The following is a 20000-nucleotide window of genomic DNA, read 5'->3' as shown; positions in this document are numbered from 1 at the left end:
CACACACACACACACACACACACACACACACACACACACACACACACACACACACACACACACACACACAAACAAAGCTTCATAAGAGCCAACAAAATTAATCTGTTGGTGTTCATTCTTTCTTTGTGTTCCTTTGGATTCCGTTGTGGTCCTCCGCTAGCCAGAGCACTGCGGCTGGCAGCTCCACACAACCACACAACGTATCGTAATCTGGAAAAGCGGATGATTGCTAACGGTGAAGTATTTCCTGACCTGAGGCAATATTGATTCCCTTTATTTATCTTTTTTTTGCTGTATTATTTTCTTCTATTTCATTTCACTTCTTGTCGTAGCGAGTGTGCGCCTCCCTGCTACATAACTCGGCCTTCGCTACCGCGGCAGTGTATAGATACAATGTCCTGAGGGCGAGGTATGGATCTTGGCTGGGAGCGAGGCCTCAGCTGGCGAGACGCGGTGAATACTCGGCAGCGTACGTCGGTCACCCAATCTGAAGAAAGAAAAGAGTTTTTAGGAGTGAATAAGGTGAATAGAGAGAACATAGATAGTGAAAGATGTGATTAAATGTGACGAGTAACCGAGTACGTTGCATTGATGACCCACAGTCAACGCTTCAGCTGCCCGTGTACCGTTAAAGAAAGAGAAGGTGTAAGGAGACATTTAAGAGTAGAAAAGGTACATATTGGAAAAAAAAAAAGAAATGTCAGATGTAGTGTAATGTGAGAAGTAGCCGAGAACGTAACGCCAGTCATTCACAGTAGAGTAGAGAGATTTAGGACTGAAAAGAGGTGACCAGGAAGAATGTAAATAGTGTGATAGTATGAAATATGATTAACTATGCAAAGTAACCAAATATATTGTACCGGTCATCCACAATCCACACTCTACACCTATGCTCGCCTTATCCACGAGAGAGAGAGAGAGAGAGAGAGAGAGAGAGAGAGAGAGAGAGAGAGAGAGAGAGAGAGGTGCTGTTAGTTAAGATAATGGAGTAGTGGAAAGTGTTGCATAAGTAGAATATAGAACAAACGGTGTGAAATATAATTAAATGTGATGAATGCTCAAAGAACGTTGCACCGGGCACCTATACGTACAATCCACGCCCTTTGGTGCCTGTAACACTGAAGGAGAAGGAGGAGGAGGAGGAGTTGCTAGCTGAAGTAAATGGAGGAGTGAAATATATTGTATAGGAGGATTTTAAATGATGAAATTATGAATATCCGAGAAACGTACACTTGGTCAGCCACAGCCTTGATGGTCGTAGTGGTAAAGAACAGGAACAAGGCTAGTGTAGGTTGGTTAAGTTAGGTTAGGTTAGGTTAGGTTAGGTTAGGTTAGGTACAAGAAAACTGGACTAGACATGGAAGGAAGAAGAGAGGGAGGACTAAGCGCTGGGATGATTGGGGATTGAGAAGAAGAGAGGGAGGAACAGAAAAATGATGGTTGGGAGAAGAGATGGAGGAAAAAACGCTGGGATGGTTGAGGGGAAGAAGAGAAAAGGGAAAGGATGGAGAAGAGATGGAGGGATGAGGAATAAAAAAAAAAAAGTGAAATTGGGAGAAGAATACAGACAGTGTGAGGTGTGATTGAATGTAGAAGAAAAGGAGAGAGATAGAAAAATAAGCACTGGAGTGTTTGAGGGGAGAATAGGAAAGAGAAAGGAAGAGGAGTAAAACAGAGGTGAAATAGAGAGAAAATAGACAGTACAAGGTGTGGTTGAATATAGGAAAAGAGAGAGAGAGAGAGAGAGAGAGAGAGAGAGAGAGAGAGAGAGAGAGAGAGAGAGAGAGAGAGAGAGAGAGAGAGAGTAATATGAAAGAGTAAATACTGGATTTGTTAAAGAGAAAAAGAAGACAGGGAAGGGAAGGAGAAGAGGAGAGGGAACGGCTGAAGAATAAAAAGAGGTGAAATAGAGAGAAAGTAAACAGTGTGAGGTGTGATTGAATGTAGGGGAAGGAGAGAGAGATGGAGGAATAAGTACTTGATTTCTTAAAGAGGAAAAGAAAACAGAGAAGGGAAGGGAAGAGAGGAGGGAAGGATTGAGGAATAAAACAGAGGTGAAATAAGGAAAAAGTAGACAGTGAGAGGTGTGATTTAGTGTAGAGAGAGAGAGAGAGAGAGAGAGAGAGAGAGAGAGAGAGAGAGAGAGAGAGATGGAAAAATAAGTACTGGATATGTTAAGAAGAAAAAAAAGAAGATGGGGAAGGGAAGGAGAAGAGAAGAGGAAATGGTTGAGGAATAAAACAGGTGAAATAAGAAGTAAACAGTGTGGCGTGTGATTAAATGTGATGTAGTTATTTATTTGTCCCATGTATAAATGAATGATGCACTGCTCATTCGCACCTGAACTGAAAACGCAGGGAAAAAGTTCTATAAATCTTTTGAATTTGAATTGTCATTATGTTATTTTTTCTATATTTATCAATATTATCAATAGTTCCTCTTGTACAATACAACATACATACATGCATACATTCATACATACATATAGTCATACATACAAACATACATAAAGCAGAAGGCAAAACTTGAGATCAGTGGCGAGATAACAGCCTCATGAAAAGCGACGTAGATTGAAAAGAAAAAAAAAACTGATAAAAGATACAATATAAAATGAAAAAGAAGAAGAGAGAGAGAGAGAGAGAGAGAGAGAGAGAGAGAGAGAGAGAGAGAGAGAGAGAGAGAGAGAGAGAGAGAGAGAGAGAGAGAGCATCAGAAAGCAGACGTGAGAAATGAAGTAAAAGAAGACGATAAAGAGATTAGACAAGGAAAAATGAGGAAGATGTACAAAGAGAGGAAAAAATAAGAGACGGGAAAAATAAATAGCAAAAGAGCAAATGTGTGAGGCGGAGTAAAAGAAAATCAAGGAAGGAGGAAGAGAAGGAAAAGGAGAAGGATGCAGAAAAAAGAAAAGAAAGAGGAGAAGGAGGAGGGGAAGAAAGAGGAGGAGAAGGAGGAGGGGAAGAAAGAGGAAGTGAAGAAGGAGGAGGAGGAGGAGGAGGAGGAGGAGGAGGAGGAGGAGGAGGAGGAGGAGGAGGAGGGAAAACAAAAAGAATAAATAAAGCAGGCGAAAGAAGAGATAAGCAGAGAGAGAAAGTGGGAAGAGAAAAGAAGGAAAGTGAATTTGATGTGAAGTGAAAAAAATAAATAAAAAAGAAAACACGAGAGAGAGAGAGAGAGAGAGAGAGAGAGAGAGAGAGAGAGAGAGAGATAAGGAACATGACACGGTAAGAAAACGGCCCTGAGAACTCAGAGGCGGGAAGATACTCCTAGAACCAGACATTGCCACCCACCTCTCTTGCTCGTCTTCCCACTCCTGCCTCCGCCTCCCGCCTCCCGCCGTCTCCTGCCACCCATCTGAGGTCACGACAGCTGAAAATTATAGGAACTTATGACGAAACGCTTTTGCCCGTATCTTAACTACTTTCCATAGGCTCTAGTTAAAGCTACCCTGAATTGTAAGGGTTGTTTTTACGGTTCTAGTGACATAAACAGGCTTGAGAATCCGGCTTATCTCTGTGGTCTTTGGTAACACTCTGGTGAAGTAGCACGGAGTTTTTGGATTTTGAATTTTTTTTTTCGGTCTAGTGATAGATTAACGAGATTTCTACAATATTGATAAGAACACTCGGCTTTTTAAAATAGTCGTCGTGATTAAATAAATTAGGGCTTTAAATGTTTTTTTTTTCTTACCTTTCTGTTGAATGATTGTAGTGCCGGGAACACGTCTTAATATTAAGTTAGTAATAAGATTATAAATGTAACTAAGGCACACGTGGGATATCACACCGTATTGGGACTGTCATATCACATACAGACGTACAGACATACCGTATTGGTACAGTCTGAGAGAGAGAGAGAGAGAGAGAGAGAGAGAGAGAGAGAGAGAGAGAGAGAGAGAGAGAGAGACGATAATCAGTCGTGAATTACAAATACTGAATTCACTTGCTGCGTAAATAGAAGCCTAACACGAATTTTTTACTCCGGTCAGCAGAGGAAGAACTGAACTGTTCGGGAAAATGTCTTGCATTAATGTAACGCCAATAGTAATGTCAATCAAATCACTTTTATTTACGTCTGTGCCAGTCATATTGGGACGACTGACAGTACTTTGGGGAGGAGGAAGATACGGGGGGTACCCAAGGGTGTTTGGCTGTGGGATATCGAAGGAATCTGAGAAAGCTCTTGATCGTACAGTCCGACTCCATTCTCCACTCCAAACAGGTCAGTTGCCTTGCTCTTGTAAAATTAACGTAACTTTATTTAAAACATAGTGCGTATACACGTCTATTATTAAATTGCTTATACAGTCCGACTCCACTCTCCATCCCGAACATATAGCCACGATTGCTCTCTTCTTGTGCTCGTGAAATCCACGTGTGGGTGCTTTTTATTGGGATAGGATATTCTTTTGTGAAAGTAGAAAAATGTGAAAATATTTTGTTGGCAGTGGTGTTGGGAAAAGTGAAAGGGGGTGGGGGGACTGTCACCGACCACGTTACGTCCCCCAAACGGTGTAACGAGGCCCCCAAAGGCAAGTTTAAATGAGTTTGCTTGAGGAAATGTCATCAGCTGGCATGCTTCTCCGAAAAACTGTGCATTCAGTCCCACAGACCAATTAGTGAGTGTTTTTGAGAAGATAGGGCTAATTGTGGCGCGTGACGACACTGGAGCTGCGCAGGTGAAAAGTTGAAAGTATATTAATTTTGTGTGAAGTATTGAATCCTACTTTGTAATTATTTTTCTAGTATTTACTTTGTGGTGAGTGATATATCCTTTACCGGTGAGCTGGGACTGTAAGTCGAAGACGACGTGATTGTGAGGGGGAAAACTTCATTTGATATTATTCAATCAGTTTGTTTATTTTTTTTTTGTTCTAATTGAATTTGTTGAAAAGAACTGTGAATTGGTATTGATGTGATAGCAATTTAAAAGTATAACCAGTGTCTTAAGACCAGATGCCGCTATCATTTTGTTAAGAATAAATGAAAAATTTAGAAGTCTAGAAATTTATTTTTTCCCAGCATTACATGATTAATAAGATTTCTACATTATTCAAAACAAAAAAACGGTCTCGAAAACATAGGTATTCTTTCCTAGGCCTCAATAAAAAGTTATGACATTCTAGTGACTCAAGAAATAAGCTTTTTCACTTTATCGGAAGCAAACACAATCTTTATAACTCGGCAAATTTTTCCTCTGGCCTTTAAAAATGATCGTCATGAAGTGACATCTTTTTAAAAGTCTAGAGACAGATCGACAAAATTTTTACATAGTTAAAAGAAAAAAAAACTGTCTTGAGGACCCAGTTAATCTTCTCTGTGGCCTTTGGAAATAATCATAAAGTGACATTTTTCTTTATGAATGTTTTTACGGTTTTCAATATATGCAGCTTAACGAAATTTCTATCTTATTTGTGGAACAGTCTTGAGAATCCTGCTTTGTTGCCTTTGAAAATAGTCATAATGAAGTGTTTTTATGGATCTACTAACAGAATAACAAGCTTTCTACATCATTAGAAGTACAGATAGCTTAGAGAACCGACTAGAATAATCTCTGTGGCCTTTGAAAATAGTAGCAGAGAAAGATTTTTAGTTTTTTTACTACTCTATTAGCTGATTAACAACCTTTCTACGTTGTTAAAAGAAAAAAAAAAAGACTTGGGAACCCTGCTAATCTCTCTGGTCTTTGATAATAGTCATGAAGAAATGTTTTAATGTTTTTAATGGCAGATTAATGCCCTTTCTAGATAAAAAAGAAAAAAAAAAGATCCCGGCTAATCATCTCTTTGGCCTTTGAAAATAATAAATGTAGTGGTGAGTGGTTATAACTGTTCTAGTAGTAAATTAACAACCTTTCTACATTATAAAAACAACACATTCTTGAGAACTCAGCTACTACTAATGTGGGAATCTTATTAATCCGTCACTGGAATCATGGCCTTTGAAAATCGTCACGGTGAAAGGTGTTAATGGTTCTTGTAGCAGATTAATAACCTTTCTATACTATTAAAAGCCAAGAAAAAAAAAAAAAACTGTCTTGAAAACCCAGCTAACCATTTCCGTGGCTTTTGAAAATAGTCGTTATTAGCAAACAGCCTTTCAATAGTATCAAAAGTAAAAAGAAAACGATCTTGGAAACCCGGCTAACAATCTCTGTGTTTTTTTTTTTTTTATACCATGTGGGCTTTTCACGGGAATTTATGGGTCATGATTAACAACATTTCTACATTATCAAAAGTATAAGAAAACTGTCTTGGGAACCCGGCTAACCATCTCAGTGGCCTTTGAAAACAGTCGCGGTGAGAGGGCAAAGCGTTTCAGAATACTTGGCTGAGACTCCGAGGAAGCAGTGGCAAAGTTTGGGCCATCGCGGAAGACGTTACTCGCTGCTCGCCGCCCGCCGCCGCCTGCTGGAGGAAGCCCGTCAGACGCTTTATAATTGGTTGTCCCATGAACCCCGCAGCTCACTTCCCTCCTGAAGCTTCCTCGGGCTGGGGTTATCTTCCCCTTTCCGTCTCTCGTCTCTTGTCCCTCCTGCGTTTTTTTACCCTATTATTTTTTTTTCCTTATTTTTATTTTATTTTAGTTTTATATGTGTTTTGGGACTGCTATTCTTTGCTATGTATCTTTTCCGCTCTCTCTCTCTCTCTCTCTCTCTCTCTCTCTCTCTCTCTCTCTCTCTCTCTCTCTCTCTCTCTCTCTCTCTCTCTCTTTCCATTTTTTATTTACTCTATCTTTCTTGCTTTGTTTTATCCATGCAGCTTTTTTGCTTCCTCAGTTTACTTACTTTACTGTCCTGTGTAGGTCAGCCAGTCTTCTGCTTTATTCCAAAGGGTCTTGTTCTTTCTCTGCTTTCTCCTTTCTTTTTTCTGGTGTGTTCTTTTCTTTCTCTTTCCTCGCCTTTATTCCATTTTACTTATTCGGTTTTCTCTCTTGTCCTTGTCTGCTGTTCTTTGCATCGTTTTAATTTACCAGTTGTTCTCTGTTTTTTTCTTTCTCTCTCTTTCTATCTCCCTTGTTCTTATTTCTGTGCGTCTTCACTTTTTCTGGTCCTGAGTTTTTTTTTTTGTTTGTTTTGCTTATTCAGTTTTCTCTCCTGTCATTCTTTTCTTTGCAGCAAAATTCTCTTAATGGCTTGTTCTTTATCTTTTCTCTTTGTTCTTCTTCTCTATTTTAATTTCTGTGCATTTTCACCTTCTCTTCCACTTCGTGTTCTTGTTTATTCTGTTTTCTCTCCAGTCATTCTTTCTCTCATCGTAGTAAAGTCATATAACAGTTTGTTGTACGTAAATCTACTTTCATTTTTTTTTCTATGTTCTTTTCTCTCTATATTTCCTCGCTTCTTTTTTTCCTGAGCTCATTTTCCTGAATCAGTTTTCATTCCTGCATTTGTCTGTCACTCTGTCTCATTGTAATACTGTTCTTTTAAAGTCTCGCTCTCCTTTTTCTCTTTTTTTTGCCTCTTCTCTTTTCCTTTGTGCTTCCTCGCTTCTTTCCCCGCAACGTCTTTTGTTTAGTTAATTTTCATTCCTGCCTTTGTCCTTGTTTGCTTCGTTGTAGTGTAATTCTTTCAATGCTGTGCTTTCCTCTTTTTCTTTTTCTTATGTTCTTTTCCTTTGCTTTCTCGCTGATTCCTTTTCTTCAACTTCGTTTTGCTTGATTAATTTTCACTCCTGTCTCTGTCTGCCACTCCTTTCCTTCGTTGTAGTAGTTTAATTACTTTCCATCTGCTTTTTATTATTTTTTTTCTCGTCCTTCTTTCCCTCCTCGTATTCATTCTTCACCAGTTTATTTTTTTGTTCCTCTTTTTCATTTTCGTTCCTGTCTATCATCCTTTTCCTTCGTTTTAGTTCTTCTATTCTTGTTTTCCTTCCCTTGGTTTTCTTTCTTTGCCTTGTCGCTTTTGTTCCTTTCCTCACCAACTTTATTTTTTGTTCTTTCTTTCCACTTGCGTTCCTGCCTGTCATCCTTTCCATCGCTGTAGTAGACTTTTACCGGCGTTTCCTCTATTTTTTTTTTTTTTTCCCTACTGTTTCCTGGTCCCACTTTCTCCCTCTCTCCCTTCCTTGCTTCCTATTCATGTCGTTTTAGTTCCTCAAATTTTTTTTATCTTCCTTCCTTTTGTTTTTCTCCCACTGCTGCTTGGTTCTGTCTGTCATTCCGTCGTTGAAATGCTCTTCCATTACTCACAATCTCTTCTTTTTACTATACTTTTATTGCACTTCACTTTTTTTTCCGTTCTTGCCTCCTCAGTTTTTCTTTTTATTCATTCATTTATTTATTTTAATTTCCTGCTTTTGTTGGGTGTCCTTTTTCCTTCACTGGCATGTTTCCTATCTTCTTTTCTTATCATCTTTTTTTTCCCCGTTTATTCATTTATATTTATTAATTTATTTTGTCTACGTGTCTTTGGCATACCTTTACGTTATTCGCTTCTGTTCATCTCTATTTTTAGCCGTGTACTGTACTTTCCTTCCTTTGCTACACCATTATCTTTGTTTATTTGTTTTGGAGTCTTTTTTTTTTTTGCCTCCTTTGTTGCTATTTTCATGTCTCTATTTTATCTTTTGTCCCTTCACCTTTATTCTTCTCGAACCTCGCTTCCTCCTCCTCCTCCTCCTCCTTCTCCTCCTCCTCTTCCTCTTACTGTAATTCATCAGCAAAGTTGAGGAAAAGGGTAATTGAAAAAGTACTTCCATCAGAGAAAGTTGAGGGAAAGTATCTGGAGGGAAGTAGTTCTTGTTACGGAAACGGACGACGGAACTGAACCTCCTCTCGTGTCGTGGGTCTTAAATACACAGCAACATCCTCCAGTCCGCACCCTCCCTTCCTTTGAGAACCAGTCTCCTCCTATTTTTTCTTGTAGATTCTTGCAGTATTAGGTTTAAACACTCTATTTCTTGTCCTGTCTCGTTTGCTGGCTTCGATGATTTTGTTGATGTCCTTATATTGCTTAAATATCTCTATTTCTTCGCTTCTTCGTTATCAAGGATTTTGTTCATGTTATTCTTTTACTTCTTAAAGACTTCCTTTCCGCCTTTCTTTGTGAAGTTTGAACCATTTATTTCTGGACCTGTCTTGTTTAGTGACGATGAGAATTTTGGTTACACTTTACTACTATCATAGAACAGAATTTTGTTATCTTTTATTATTAACAAATCTATCTATCTTTCTTAACAAGCTTGAATGCTTTACTTCTTGTCCCGTCCTGAGTACTGACACTAATGATTCTATTTACTTATTGTTACTGTTATATCACTGTATTAACAAAGATTCTTAAAGTTCATCTTAGACTTGTGTTAGGAACTGTGCATGGGGCACATCTAGAATACTGATGGCGAAGCCTCTACTCTACAAAAGTAAAAATTCATAATGTTCTTATTTCGTGTATCAGGCTCGACTTCAATTGAAAAAATAAAAATAAATCCTTCAAATACTTGAATTTTTGAAAGACATGATTTACTTTTCTTAATACAAGTGAGGCAATTATAGCTGGTTGTTGGAAGGCGTAAGATACGGAGCCCAATTTAATAAAATGGGTCAAATAGGCTTAAAACCGTCCATGACTTGTGCTTATCTCTTAAGGATTCTTAAATCATATGGTGCGGAGATGAACTCTCGAGCCTCAGTGTGAAATGGTGAAAAAGCAAAACAGTAATATCTTGTATATCAATATTTTTGAGTTAATAGAGCAGTCTTTTTACATTTCTTTTTATAAAATAACAAACATGATAATTTGTCATAAATTCTGTAAGAATGAGAGTACAAATTTGTGTATATATATAAGCAACTTGCACCAAGCGTAAGGCACGGGTAGGCCTACTTGTCTCAGTGCCTTGAGCCCAGCTGCCCCGCTCCCCCACTAAGCTGCACCTCATTTCCTACCATTTTGTTTTCTAGTATAAAGGATATGATGACCCCTAAGGACGAAAAGGCAAATACAGGATACCCAGCTGGACCGATGGCGAGACTTTCTTTCCTCATACAGTCGGTATTATGAGGAAAGTTGTATTCTGAAGGGCTGCATTCATTCAGCGGCACAAAAACAGCTGTATGAGGCTCTATTACTATGATGGTAAATGAGACACGCCCAAAACATGACACAGGAAAGCCTAAGAAAATGATTGCTGGAGAGTTGCATTCTCTATTTGCTAAATAACACTGTATTTAATACTTTATTGCTAGCGTCAGCGCATCACTTCTTCCCGTGCTGATCTCCAAGCTCTCTCCGACTCTTCCGCTGTCTCACAAATAACACAACCGTAAATGTAGTCTGTTATATCCAACAGTTCAAAGTCACTCAAGTCATCTAGAACATCCTTACGAAGTTACGGGGCTGATATATCTTGAGTAGGCGGGGTTGGACTCCTTGTTAGAATTATCCCCGGACGTCTAATGACTCTAATAAGTCAGCTCTAAGCACAACTTGAGAGGTTAAGCACAACTTTAAGACAAACTTCAATGTTTAAGAATCATTGTTAATCTGGCCCCAGAATCTTGTTTGTGTCACTCTTATATAATCCCTAAAGGACCTCGATCTGTGTTATCTGTATTATCGCCTTAATTCTTGTCCTATCCTGAGTACTGATACTGATGTTTGTTTTTTGGTGTGTCACTCTTATATCACTTAGGGGGATTTGGTCATCACCTTTACATCACTTTAAGACCTCCACCAGATCTCCTTGCACCTCCTCCTTCCTCCCTCCTTTCTTTCCTTCCTCCATAGCACAGCACACGTCTTTCGCACATGTACACACTTCCACATCTCTTTCTCATGCAACCATTATTAATTTCTTTCCTACACCCATTCCTTCCTGCTGCAACCTTCTCTCACCTCCCTTCGTGTTTTCCGTTCCTCCCTTTCTTCTTCCTTATTATTTTCCTCCTCCGTTTCTTACTTTTTTTTCTCTATCCTCGCTTGCCCTTCTTCCCTCCCTCCATCTCCATATTCCTGTCTTTCTTTTCCCTGTTTTTTTCTACTTCCCTTCCTCTTCTTTTTTTTCTGCATCCACACCCTCTTTTCTCTTTACTCCCTACCATGCCTTCTACACACCATACCCTTTCCCCTGTGTGTGTGTGTGTGTGTGTGTGTGTGTGTGTGTGTGTGTGTGTGTGTGTGTGTGTGTGTGCAGCAGCAGCAGCATGACCTGAAGGTGGAAATCGTCTTCCTTACTTTTTTTACTTTCTCCTTGACTTGCAAGAAAACACCACAGAGGAGGGGAAAGTTTGTTCCAAGAGAGAGAGAGAGAGAGAGAGAGAGAGAGAGAGAGAGAGAGAGAGAGAGAGAGAAAGAGGGAGGAGAGGGAGAGACGTGTTTAAGGAGCCGTTTTGGCAAGACGGGTTCGTCCGCTGCAAGAAAATTATTTATATATTATGAAAATGTGAACCCAAGAATGTGTGCTTGTATATTCTCTCTCTCTCTCTCTCTCTCTCTCTCTCTCTCTCTCTCTCTCTCTCTCTCTCTCTCTCTCTCTGCAGTCCTGAAAAAGAGACGGATAAGAAGAAATGGGATAATGGGATGTTAATTAGATTTTACTCATTGATTTATCTACTCATATATATATATATATATATATATATATATATATATATATATATATATATATATATATATATATATATATATATATATATATATATATATATATATATATATATATATATATATATATATATATATATATATATATATATATATATATATATATATATATATATATATATATATATATATATATATATATATATATATATATATATATATATATATATATATATATATATATATATATATATATATATTTTTTTTTTTTCTCCCACTATTCAGTATCTCTTGGCCTGGCTGAGCTTACTTGCGTTCCCAATCTCGCCTCTCTTGCCACTGGGAGCAGACTGCGGCGGGACATACCAGTTGTGACGAGTCTGCTGGCAGCTGGCGCAGATCAAACGGGACGTGACGAAATCAGCGATGGTCAATGAAGAGAGGAAACGAAGAGAGAGAGAGAGAAAAAAAAAAAAACGATAAAGAAAAAGAATCATGGTAAAACGAAGAAAAATCTTTTGGGATACACACAGAGAAAGACTTAGTTGAAAAAAGGGAGTCAATCTGTTATAAAAGGAGTGTATTAATTGTGGCTGGAAGTATTTCAATAAGAAGGAATGAAAACAAAGGAAATACGACAAGGATACGCACAGTTAGAGACTAATCTAAGTAATCTAACTTATAATGAATTAATTTTTTGGAGTTTTCAACCAAGTTAGTAGAGAAAAGTGAATTTTATCTTGTGAGTAGAGAGAGAGAGAGAGAGAGAGAGAGAGAGAGAGAGAGAGAGAGAGAGAGAGAGAGAGTTGAGTGGAGATATGCAAAAATCAGTGACTTATGGGAAAGACTAGTGAAGAACAGTGATCTCCTGAGAGGCTGCTGCTGCTGTTGCTGTTGCTGCTGCTGTTGCTGTTGCTGTTGCTGCTGCTGCTGCTGCTGCTGCTGCTGCTGCTGCTGTTACTACTACTACTACTACTACTACTACTACTACTACTACTACTACTACTACTACTGTTGCTGCTGTGTGTGTGTAATTCACCACTGTCGTCTGCTGGTCACCCAGCCAGTCTTCCCCATTACGGAGCGAGCTCAGAGCTCATAGACCGATCTTCTGGTAGGACTGAAGAGACCACAACACACTCCACATACCGGGAAAGAGAGGCCACAACCCCTCGAGTTACCTGTTTACTGCTAGGTGAACAGGGGGTACGCATTAAGAGGCGTGTCTATTTGCCTCGCCGCTATCTGGGACTCGAACCCGGGCCCTCTCGATTGTGAACCGAGCTTGCTAACCCCTACACTACGCGGTGTGTGTGTGTGTTTTACTGTATTTCACTGTATGATCTGCTGCAGTCTCTGACGAGACAGCCAGACGTTACCCTACGGAACGAGCGCAGAGCTCATTATTTCCGATCTTCGGATAGGCCTGAGACCAGGCACACACCACACACCGGGACAACAAGGTCACAACTCCTCGATTTACATCCCGTACCTACTCACTGCTAGGTGAACAGGGGCTACAGATGAAAGGAGACACTCAAATATCTCCACCCGGCCAGGGAATCGAACCCCGGTCCTCTGGCTTGTGTGTATGTGTGTGTGTGTGTGTGTGTGTGTGTGTGTGTAATTCACCTCGGTCGTTTGCTGGTCACCCAGCCAGTCTTCCCCATTACGGAGCGAGCTCAGAGCTCATAGACCGATCTTCAGGTAGGAGTGAGACCACAACACACTCCACACACCGGGAAAGCGAGGCCACAACCCCTCGAGTTACATCCCGTACCTATTTACCGCTAGGTGAACAGGGGCCACACAAGAGGCTTGCCCATTTGCCTCGCCGCGCCGGAACTCGAACCCGGGCCTCTCAATTGTGAGTCGAACGTGCTAACCACTACACTACGCGGTGTGTGTGTGTGTGTGTGTGTGTGTGTGTGTGTGTGTGTGTGTGTGTGTGTGTGTGTGTGTGTGTTGTACGTGGAATGATATTGTTTATAAGGTTTGTTGGTTTGTTTCCTATAAGAATGGGAAAAAATTCAGCGAAATCATACGATGATAAGTTTTAAGATATACACAAAAGAGATGACCCTAGAAAAAAAAAGGGTAATTTATGATGGCGTTAGTATGTGAGTTGAGGAAAAGGTAAAAGTTTTGGAAAGTGGAGGGGTATTTATTTGACGGAAGGAAAAGGGGTAGAATCGAGGAAAATAAGACTAGAGGAAGTTTTTACTTTTTGGGATTCACTCAGTTAGAGAAGTTAAGAGAAACAAAGAGGTAATCCAGCAAGAAAGGAATTGCTTATGTAAGGTTGTATAGAAGGAAAAATAAACCAAGTAAACACGAGGAAGAAAATATGAAAAAAAACACATACCCAAAGAAAAATACACAAAAACACAAAATACAAATAAAAAGAAATGGCGGGAAAATGAAGAAGAAAGCTTGGAAGAAGAAGAAGAAAAAAAAGGAAAGATAAAAGGAATACTGTACAGTAGAAAAAAGCGAGATAGTGAGACAAACACAAAAAGAAAAACATGGAAAAGAAGCACCAAATGGAAAGAAAAAAAAAAGAGAAAGAAGAATTTTAGGGAGGTAGTGTAAGGTTTAAGGCAATTTGAGAGGTAGGTAGAAGAGTAATGTGATTGATTGATTGATTGATTGATTGATTGATTGGAAGATAATGTAATGTAAACGAACAATTCAGTCCTCGTCTTTTGCTGTACTGGGTCGCCTTTCAGTCATTCCCTTTTTCTCTCTTGAGGTTGGAAGGTTGGAAGGTTGGAAGGTAAAGCTTTAGTAAGGTGAGAACGCAGAATATGGAAAGGGTTTTTGAGAGAAGGCGAGCAATCTGATAGAAGAATAAGGAGAGATTGGATTCCTCGTAGTGTGTGTGTGTGTGTGTGTGTGTGTGTGTGTGTGTGTGTGTGTGTGTGTGTGTGTGTGTGTGTGTGTGTGTGTGTGTGTGTGTATTTTGTAAGTGGAATGATATGGTTTATACTTTATAATGTAACATCTGTTTCTGTGAGATATTAAGCGCTTCACTACCATGACGCGTTTCCATATTAATTCTGCTTATTATTTGGTGATTTTATACACCTTAAGAAACTCATGTGGGGGATTAAAATAGTGAAGACTGTGGCCATTAATCTTCTGATCTCCATAGACATTTCCTAATGTAAATAAAATGGTCTAATCGTACATAAATCTCAAGGTAAAAATGTGCCCCAGTATTGAAGAGGTTAAAACGTAGGACGATGGCTTTCTAATGTTATGACTAGTTGGTTGGTTCAGGTTAAGGTTTTGGATAACTGCCACTCGTTGCCTATCGCACGCAGTAATGTAGTGAGCTCGCAGTAATGTAGTAAGATAGTCCTTATTGGCATTTCACGTTGAGGCGACAATTATATCGTCACCTAAAAACATAAAAAAGAAAACAAAGGAATATGCAAGAAGACGTCAGTACTACATATGCATCTATACATGGCAGACCCTTTACAGAACATTGCTACTATTCTTTCCTAACATCCTCATCCATAAATTTCTCAAATATTTTAAAACTCCTTAATGGCTCAGCACTAATAACATTGTGAGTTTACCCATTTTTATCTTTTCTTCTTCCGGCACCAGATAAAAGAAAAAAAAAAAACCCTCGGTCATGGCTTTAACTTAGAACTAAAGAAAGAGGGATGGTGAGTTTTATATTACAGAGTTTACCCCTTTTTTATCTTTTCTTTTTCTTGCACTAGTTGAAAAAGAATCTCGGTCATGGCTTTAACTCTTAGTACTAAAGAAAGAGAAATGGTGAGTCTTATATTTTTAGCCATTCCATCCCAGCAAGATTAATGTCTCGGGGAAATAGAGTCAGTGGCCACTCAGTGCTCGCAGGATGGGGTCTCGTATTGCAACAAATTGGTTCCGCTCACATGCATTTTTCCTTCATCGGCGAGGGTTGCATTTCCACGGCCAGGAAGGAGCTGCTCTGCGGGGGTCGGGTGATGCATGGTTAGCAGTTACTAGTGATCATAGTGACGCTGCTGGTCTCTTTGGAATCGTTTATTTACATCTACTGACATTAGGAGAATATGAATTTATTTATTAATCTATTTTAATGTATGAGAGGCTTTGGTTAAAGGCAACACAAATCAAGAAAAAAATGCCGCATTAATAAGCCAGTCCCTTAACAGAGATTTAAAACAATAATAAAAAAGAAAATGTAAGGTGGATAATAATTCATGGGTTACATTTCTGATACTCTCCTCTGACCCCGCATGGTGCTGACCCACCGCTCATTGTTGCTGCTGACGAAGCTGTATGTAGAGGGCGGCTGACTCTAAGATCGCATTTTCGTCACGCAAAGACGATGAAGCTCTGGCTTCTTTTGCACGATGAATTTATTTCTACATCACTCATTGTTGCTGCTGATGTGGATGAAGGGATGGGAAGTGTCTACAGTGAACGGCCTTTGTTGATACTCAAAGCCGACGCTGCTGATTGGTTTTGCATGATAAATATACTTCACCGCTTATTGCTGCTACTGAAGAGATTTTGGAAAATTGAGGCTTAGACTGAAGGTTTTTGTGCCGATAACATAAAGGTGACGGTGCTGTTTTGGTTGGTGTGTTGTATCTACTGTTGTATTCTTACATTAGTCATTGGTGCTGCTGTCGAGATTGTCACGAAAGGCGTTCAGTAAGGTTAAATGATACAAAGATCGCATATTTTGGTATTACTCCCCGCTTATGGTGACGGTGATGACGTTGTTAAGGTCGTTAATTTACATCCATCTTACTCATTATTGCCACTGACGAGAAAATATGGAATGTTGATGGGGGCAGCAGATGTTCTGAAAGGGCAGATGATTCAAGGCTTGTATTACTGACACTCCTTCCTGACGGTGACGGAGTCTTGTTTAAGTCGTTCATCCGTTCCCCTATTATTCATTGTTGCTACTGAGGAGACTGAGGAGAACTGAGAGGCGTTCTGGAAAGAAGAGGATACAAACTGATCGCATTGTGCTGCCATCCCTCGGTGATGGTGTTTTGGGTTTGCCTGATACGATGTATCACATCCAGACGATCGAGCACAGATCGACGGACTACCCACAACCAGTTCCGCGGGAACAATTGTAATGTTCACAACACGGTGTTGGTCTGGTATAGTCTAACCTAGATGATAACCAGAGGGAATGGTTGCTTGGGTGCCGTCAGTGTCTGGTGATTTCACACACCAAAACAGGTACTTCGCCAGTATTTTTAGCGGACACAACCGGTAAGCCAGTCATCGAGCAAACTGCCTGCTTGTGCTTGAAGGCAGAACTCGATCGTCTGGAAGGGACTTTAGCCACTGATGCTGTTTTGAATGACCTCGAGGAATTAGCTGGACGAAGGAGCTGATCCACGTAGTGAGGGAAGGGGTGACTCACGGCTAAGGTCTTCTGACACTCTTGAATTTTGTCTAATGTAATTGTATCAAGTGTGGTAAACATCGTACCTGTCCTCTGTTAGCCTTTGCCTCTCTGTAATATATTCCCTGTGTACTCTATCTTCTCGTCTGCCATATGTTGAGCGTTTAATAGGTTGTGGTGGTGGTATTGATGATGGTGGCGGCGTTAAGTGTAATAACAATACTCATGATTTCAGGTAATATAGTGTTAATGTGTAAAAGGTTGAAAAAAGTAGAGCAGGAAACATATAAAGTAAACTCATTCTTTATAATTCCAGGTATTTCTAGTGTTGCTAACGGAGATAAAGATAGAAAATAGAGAAGAAAGAGTTAAAGTAAACTGAATCTTCATAATTTCAGGACTTTTTAGTGTTGCTAACAGAAAAAAACAATGAATAAAGACCAACAAACTCAGAGTTCATTATTGTGTGTGTAGTGTTGTTAACAAAGAAAATCGAAAAAAAGAGGAGACGAAGAAAACTTAGTCTTCATAACTGAAGTGTTTCCAGTGTCCTTAACAGAGAAAACTTAGAAGAGAAGAACAAGGAGAGATAAAATAAACTCACCTCTCATAATGTCAGAAAAAAATAGAGCAAGTTGAATTTTCACGTGTGTTTCTAGAGTTGTTACTGGAAAAGGAAACTGAAAAGAAGAAAGAAAGAAGGAAAGAAAGAAACTGTTCATAATTTCAGGTGTTTCTAGTGTTAACGAGAAAAAGAAAAAAGAAAAAAAAAAGATAAAGATCAAACCCCGGCAGGAACAAAAGCAGCGGCGGTCATTGTGTGAGCATTACACAAACTTTACTTAACCCAAGCCGAGCAGGGGAAAGAAATCTTGACGAACAAATGAAAAACTTTACCGGATAACTTGCTCGTTAACTCCTAAGTGATAAGGCTTTCCCGACCTCTGAACCCTCCCTTCCTCCCACTTCAGGCCAGGGGCGCCCCGCCACCCAGAGGGACGCCATGGACCCCGCCAAGATTCTGCAGATAATCACCAACAGCACGTGGATGGGTGAGTTGACTGACTTCTTATTGGCTTGTTTGGTCTTTGTTTTCTCGCAGCTTGTTTACTATTTTCCGAAAGCGAGTTTTTTTTTCTTATTTTATTTGTTTTTTGTTTAAGCAAGAGAGTTTGGATTATGCATAGCGTTGGTCTAAAATTAAGGAACCTCAGGTACTTTTTGGGTAATTTTCTGATCTCTTTTTTTAATTAGCCTGTGCTCTCTTAAGTAACATTTCGCACACATTACAAATATTGATATTATCTACGATCCTTCTTATAGAAGTAGAAAATAATAGGTATGCAACATACGCACAATGTGTTTCGTGTAAGTGAAGATCTCTTTATTATCAGATAAAAGTATTTCTTTAATGGTCTAAATTAAGTAATCTTATGTACTCTCAATGTTTTTCGTAATTTTCGTGTCTTCGGTCAATATGGTTTTTATGTAAGAGAGGAAAGCTGGCTAATAGTAACAGAAACAAAAAAGAAGGCCCACTTAGTTGCTAATCCCCTTAGAGGTCCGAGAGAATTAGCCACAAAAAGGGATGAGTCTCGAAACCCCTCTCTTAAATGAAGTTAAGTCATAGGAAGCTGGAAATACAGAAGCAGATAGAGAGTTCCAGAGTTTACCAGAGTAAGGTATGAATGACTGAATGTACTGGTTAACTTTTGCATTAGTGAGCTGGACAAAATATGTGTGAGAGGAAGAAGAAAGCCTTGGTTGAAAGTCAAGTCTAGTTAGTATGTAGAGCACTCCTTTCCATCGCGTGTATTGTGATCTTCCTCCTCTGATCGGCCGAGTGTCTCCTTGCAAACCTGAGAGCTGGACTCTCAGCACACGAGGGGACGTAATATTGCTGTTTTCCTCTAATCGCCTCTTCCACCGTTGCTTGTATTCTTTATAACTCCACCTTTAGTACATTTTGTCCTCTCTCTCTCTCTCTCTCTCTCTCTCTCTCTCTCTCTCTCTCTCTCTCTCTCATTTTAACATTTTTCTTACTTCAGTTTTCCCCTCTTTCCTTGTATTCTTCATATCTCTATCATAAGTCCATGTCTTCATTTCCCTCCCTTTCTCTCTGTCTCCCCTTTAGCTTTCCTTCCGCCCTGTGAGTGAGTGACGCTCCCCGCAACCCTATCTATACTTACACTGGTTCTTCCCTTCCTGTCGCTGCTGCTGCTGATGTGCTCTCACCCGCGCCGCCAGTAATATTTGCGCATTTCATCTCCCATGTTATTTACTACACACTTAGGGTTGATAGTTATGATAGGGCTAGGAGTTAAAGGTTCAGGTTTGAAATGTATAAAAGAAATAGTCCTCAGAGTTGTAGATGAATGGAATAGACTCGGTAATCGGGTTGTTAGTGATGAGGTAAGAGGGTGATATAAAAAGATGAGATAAATTTATAGAGAAGGTAGGTGCATGTACAGTAAGTGGGTATGTTTCACTAAGGAATCGTCACATGTATGTCTGCTGGCTTCTTGTGTTTTTGCGTTCTTATAAAATAGATGGATGTATAGGTATGTGTCATTTGGAGTTCTACCAGTTTTGGCACCTTCCTTTAAAAAGTTCTGTAGATGGATGCATATGTTAGCTACCCCTGTTTGTTTGTACAGTACTTTGTTGGTGTGCTCTCGTGATGCTGGCCTGTACTGAATGTGGCCTTGTACCAGAGTTACACTTTTCTCTTACCGCTAAATATTTGTAGACTAGTGTAGTGTTATCTTGGTGGTGTGTCCTTTATTGCCGGTGATTGGTCAAATCGACCAGCTTGTTTTCTTTTTCTTCTATTATTAAAAAACTAACGTTCTTCACAGAGTAACAAAGTTCGGCACTGTTCAATCACACAGTATACTCATGGTCTCTCTCTCTCTCTCTCTCTCTCTCTCTCTCTCTCTCTCTCTCTCTCTCTCTCTCTCTATGTGTGTGTGTGTGTGTGTGTGTGTGTGTGTGTGTGTGTGTGTGTGTGTGTGTGTGTGTGTGTGTGTGTAATTCACCTCGGTCGCCTGCTGGTCACCCAGCA

At 39.7% G+C, this 20000-nt stretch overlaps 1 protein-coding gene across 1 annotated transcript in view; it reads left to right on the top strand.

Annotated features, from left to right (window-relative positions):
• Nucleotides 1-20000, top strand: part of LOC123520833 (putative neural-cadherin 2) — a 241129-nt gene that overhangs the window by 10567 nt on the left and 210562 nt on the right. Inside the window, exon 2 of the mRNA XM_045283469.1 lies at nucleotides 17253-17988. Coding sequence (XP_045139404.1) covers nucleotides 17940-17988 — 49 coding nt within the window. The 5' untranslated portion in view covers nucleotides 17253-17939. The remainder of the gene's footprint in view (nucleotides 1-17252; nucleotides 17989-20000) is intronic.

This window comes from Portunus trituberculatus, chromosome 47, assembly GCF_017591435.1.
Source record: "Portunus trituberculatus isolate SZX2019 chromosome 47, ASM1759143v1, whole genome shotgun sequence".
In the NCBI taxonomy this organism is placed as follows: Eukaryota; Metazoa; Arthropoda; class Malacostraca; order Decapoda; family Portunidae; genus Portunus; species Portunus trituberculatus.
The sequence above is the reverse complement of the archived record's forward strand: the minus strand, read 5'-3'. Positions and strand labels throughout refer to the sequence as shown.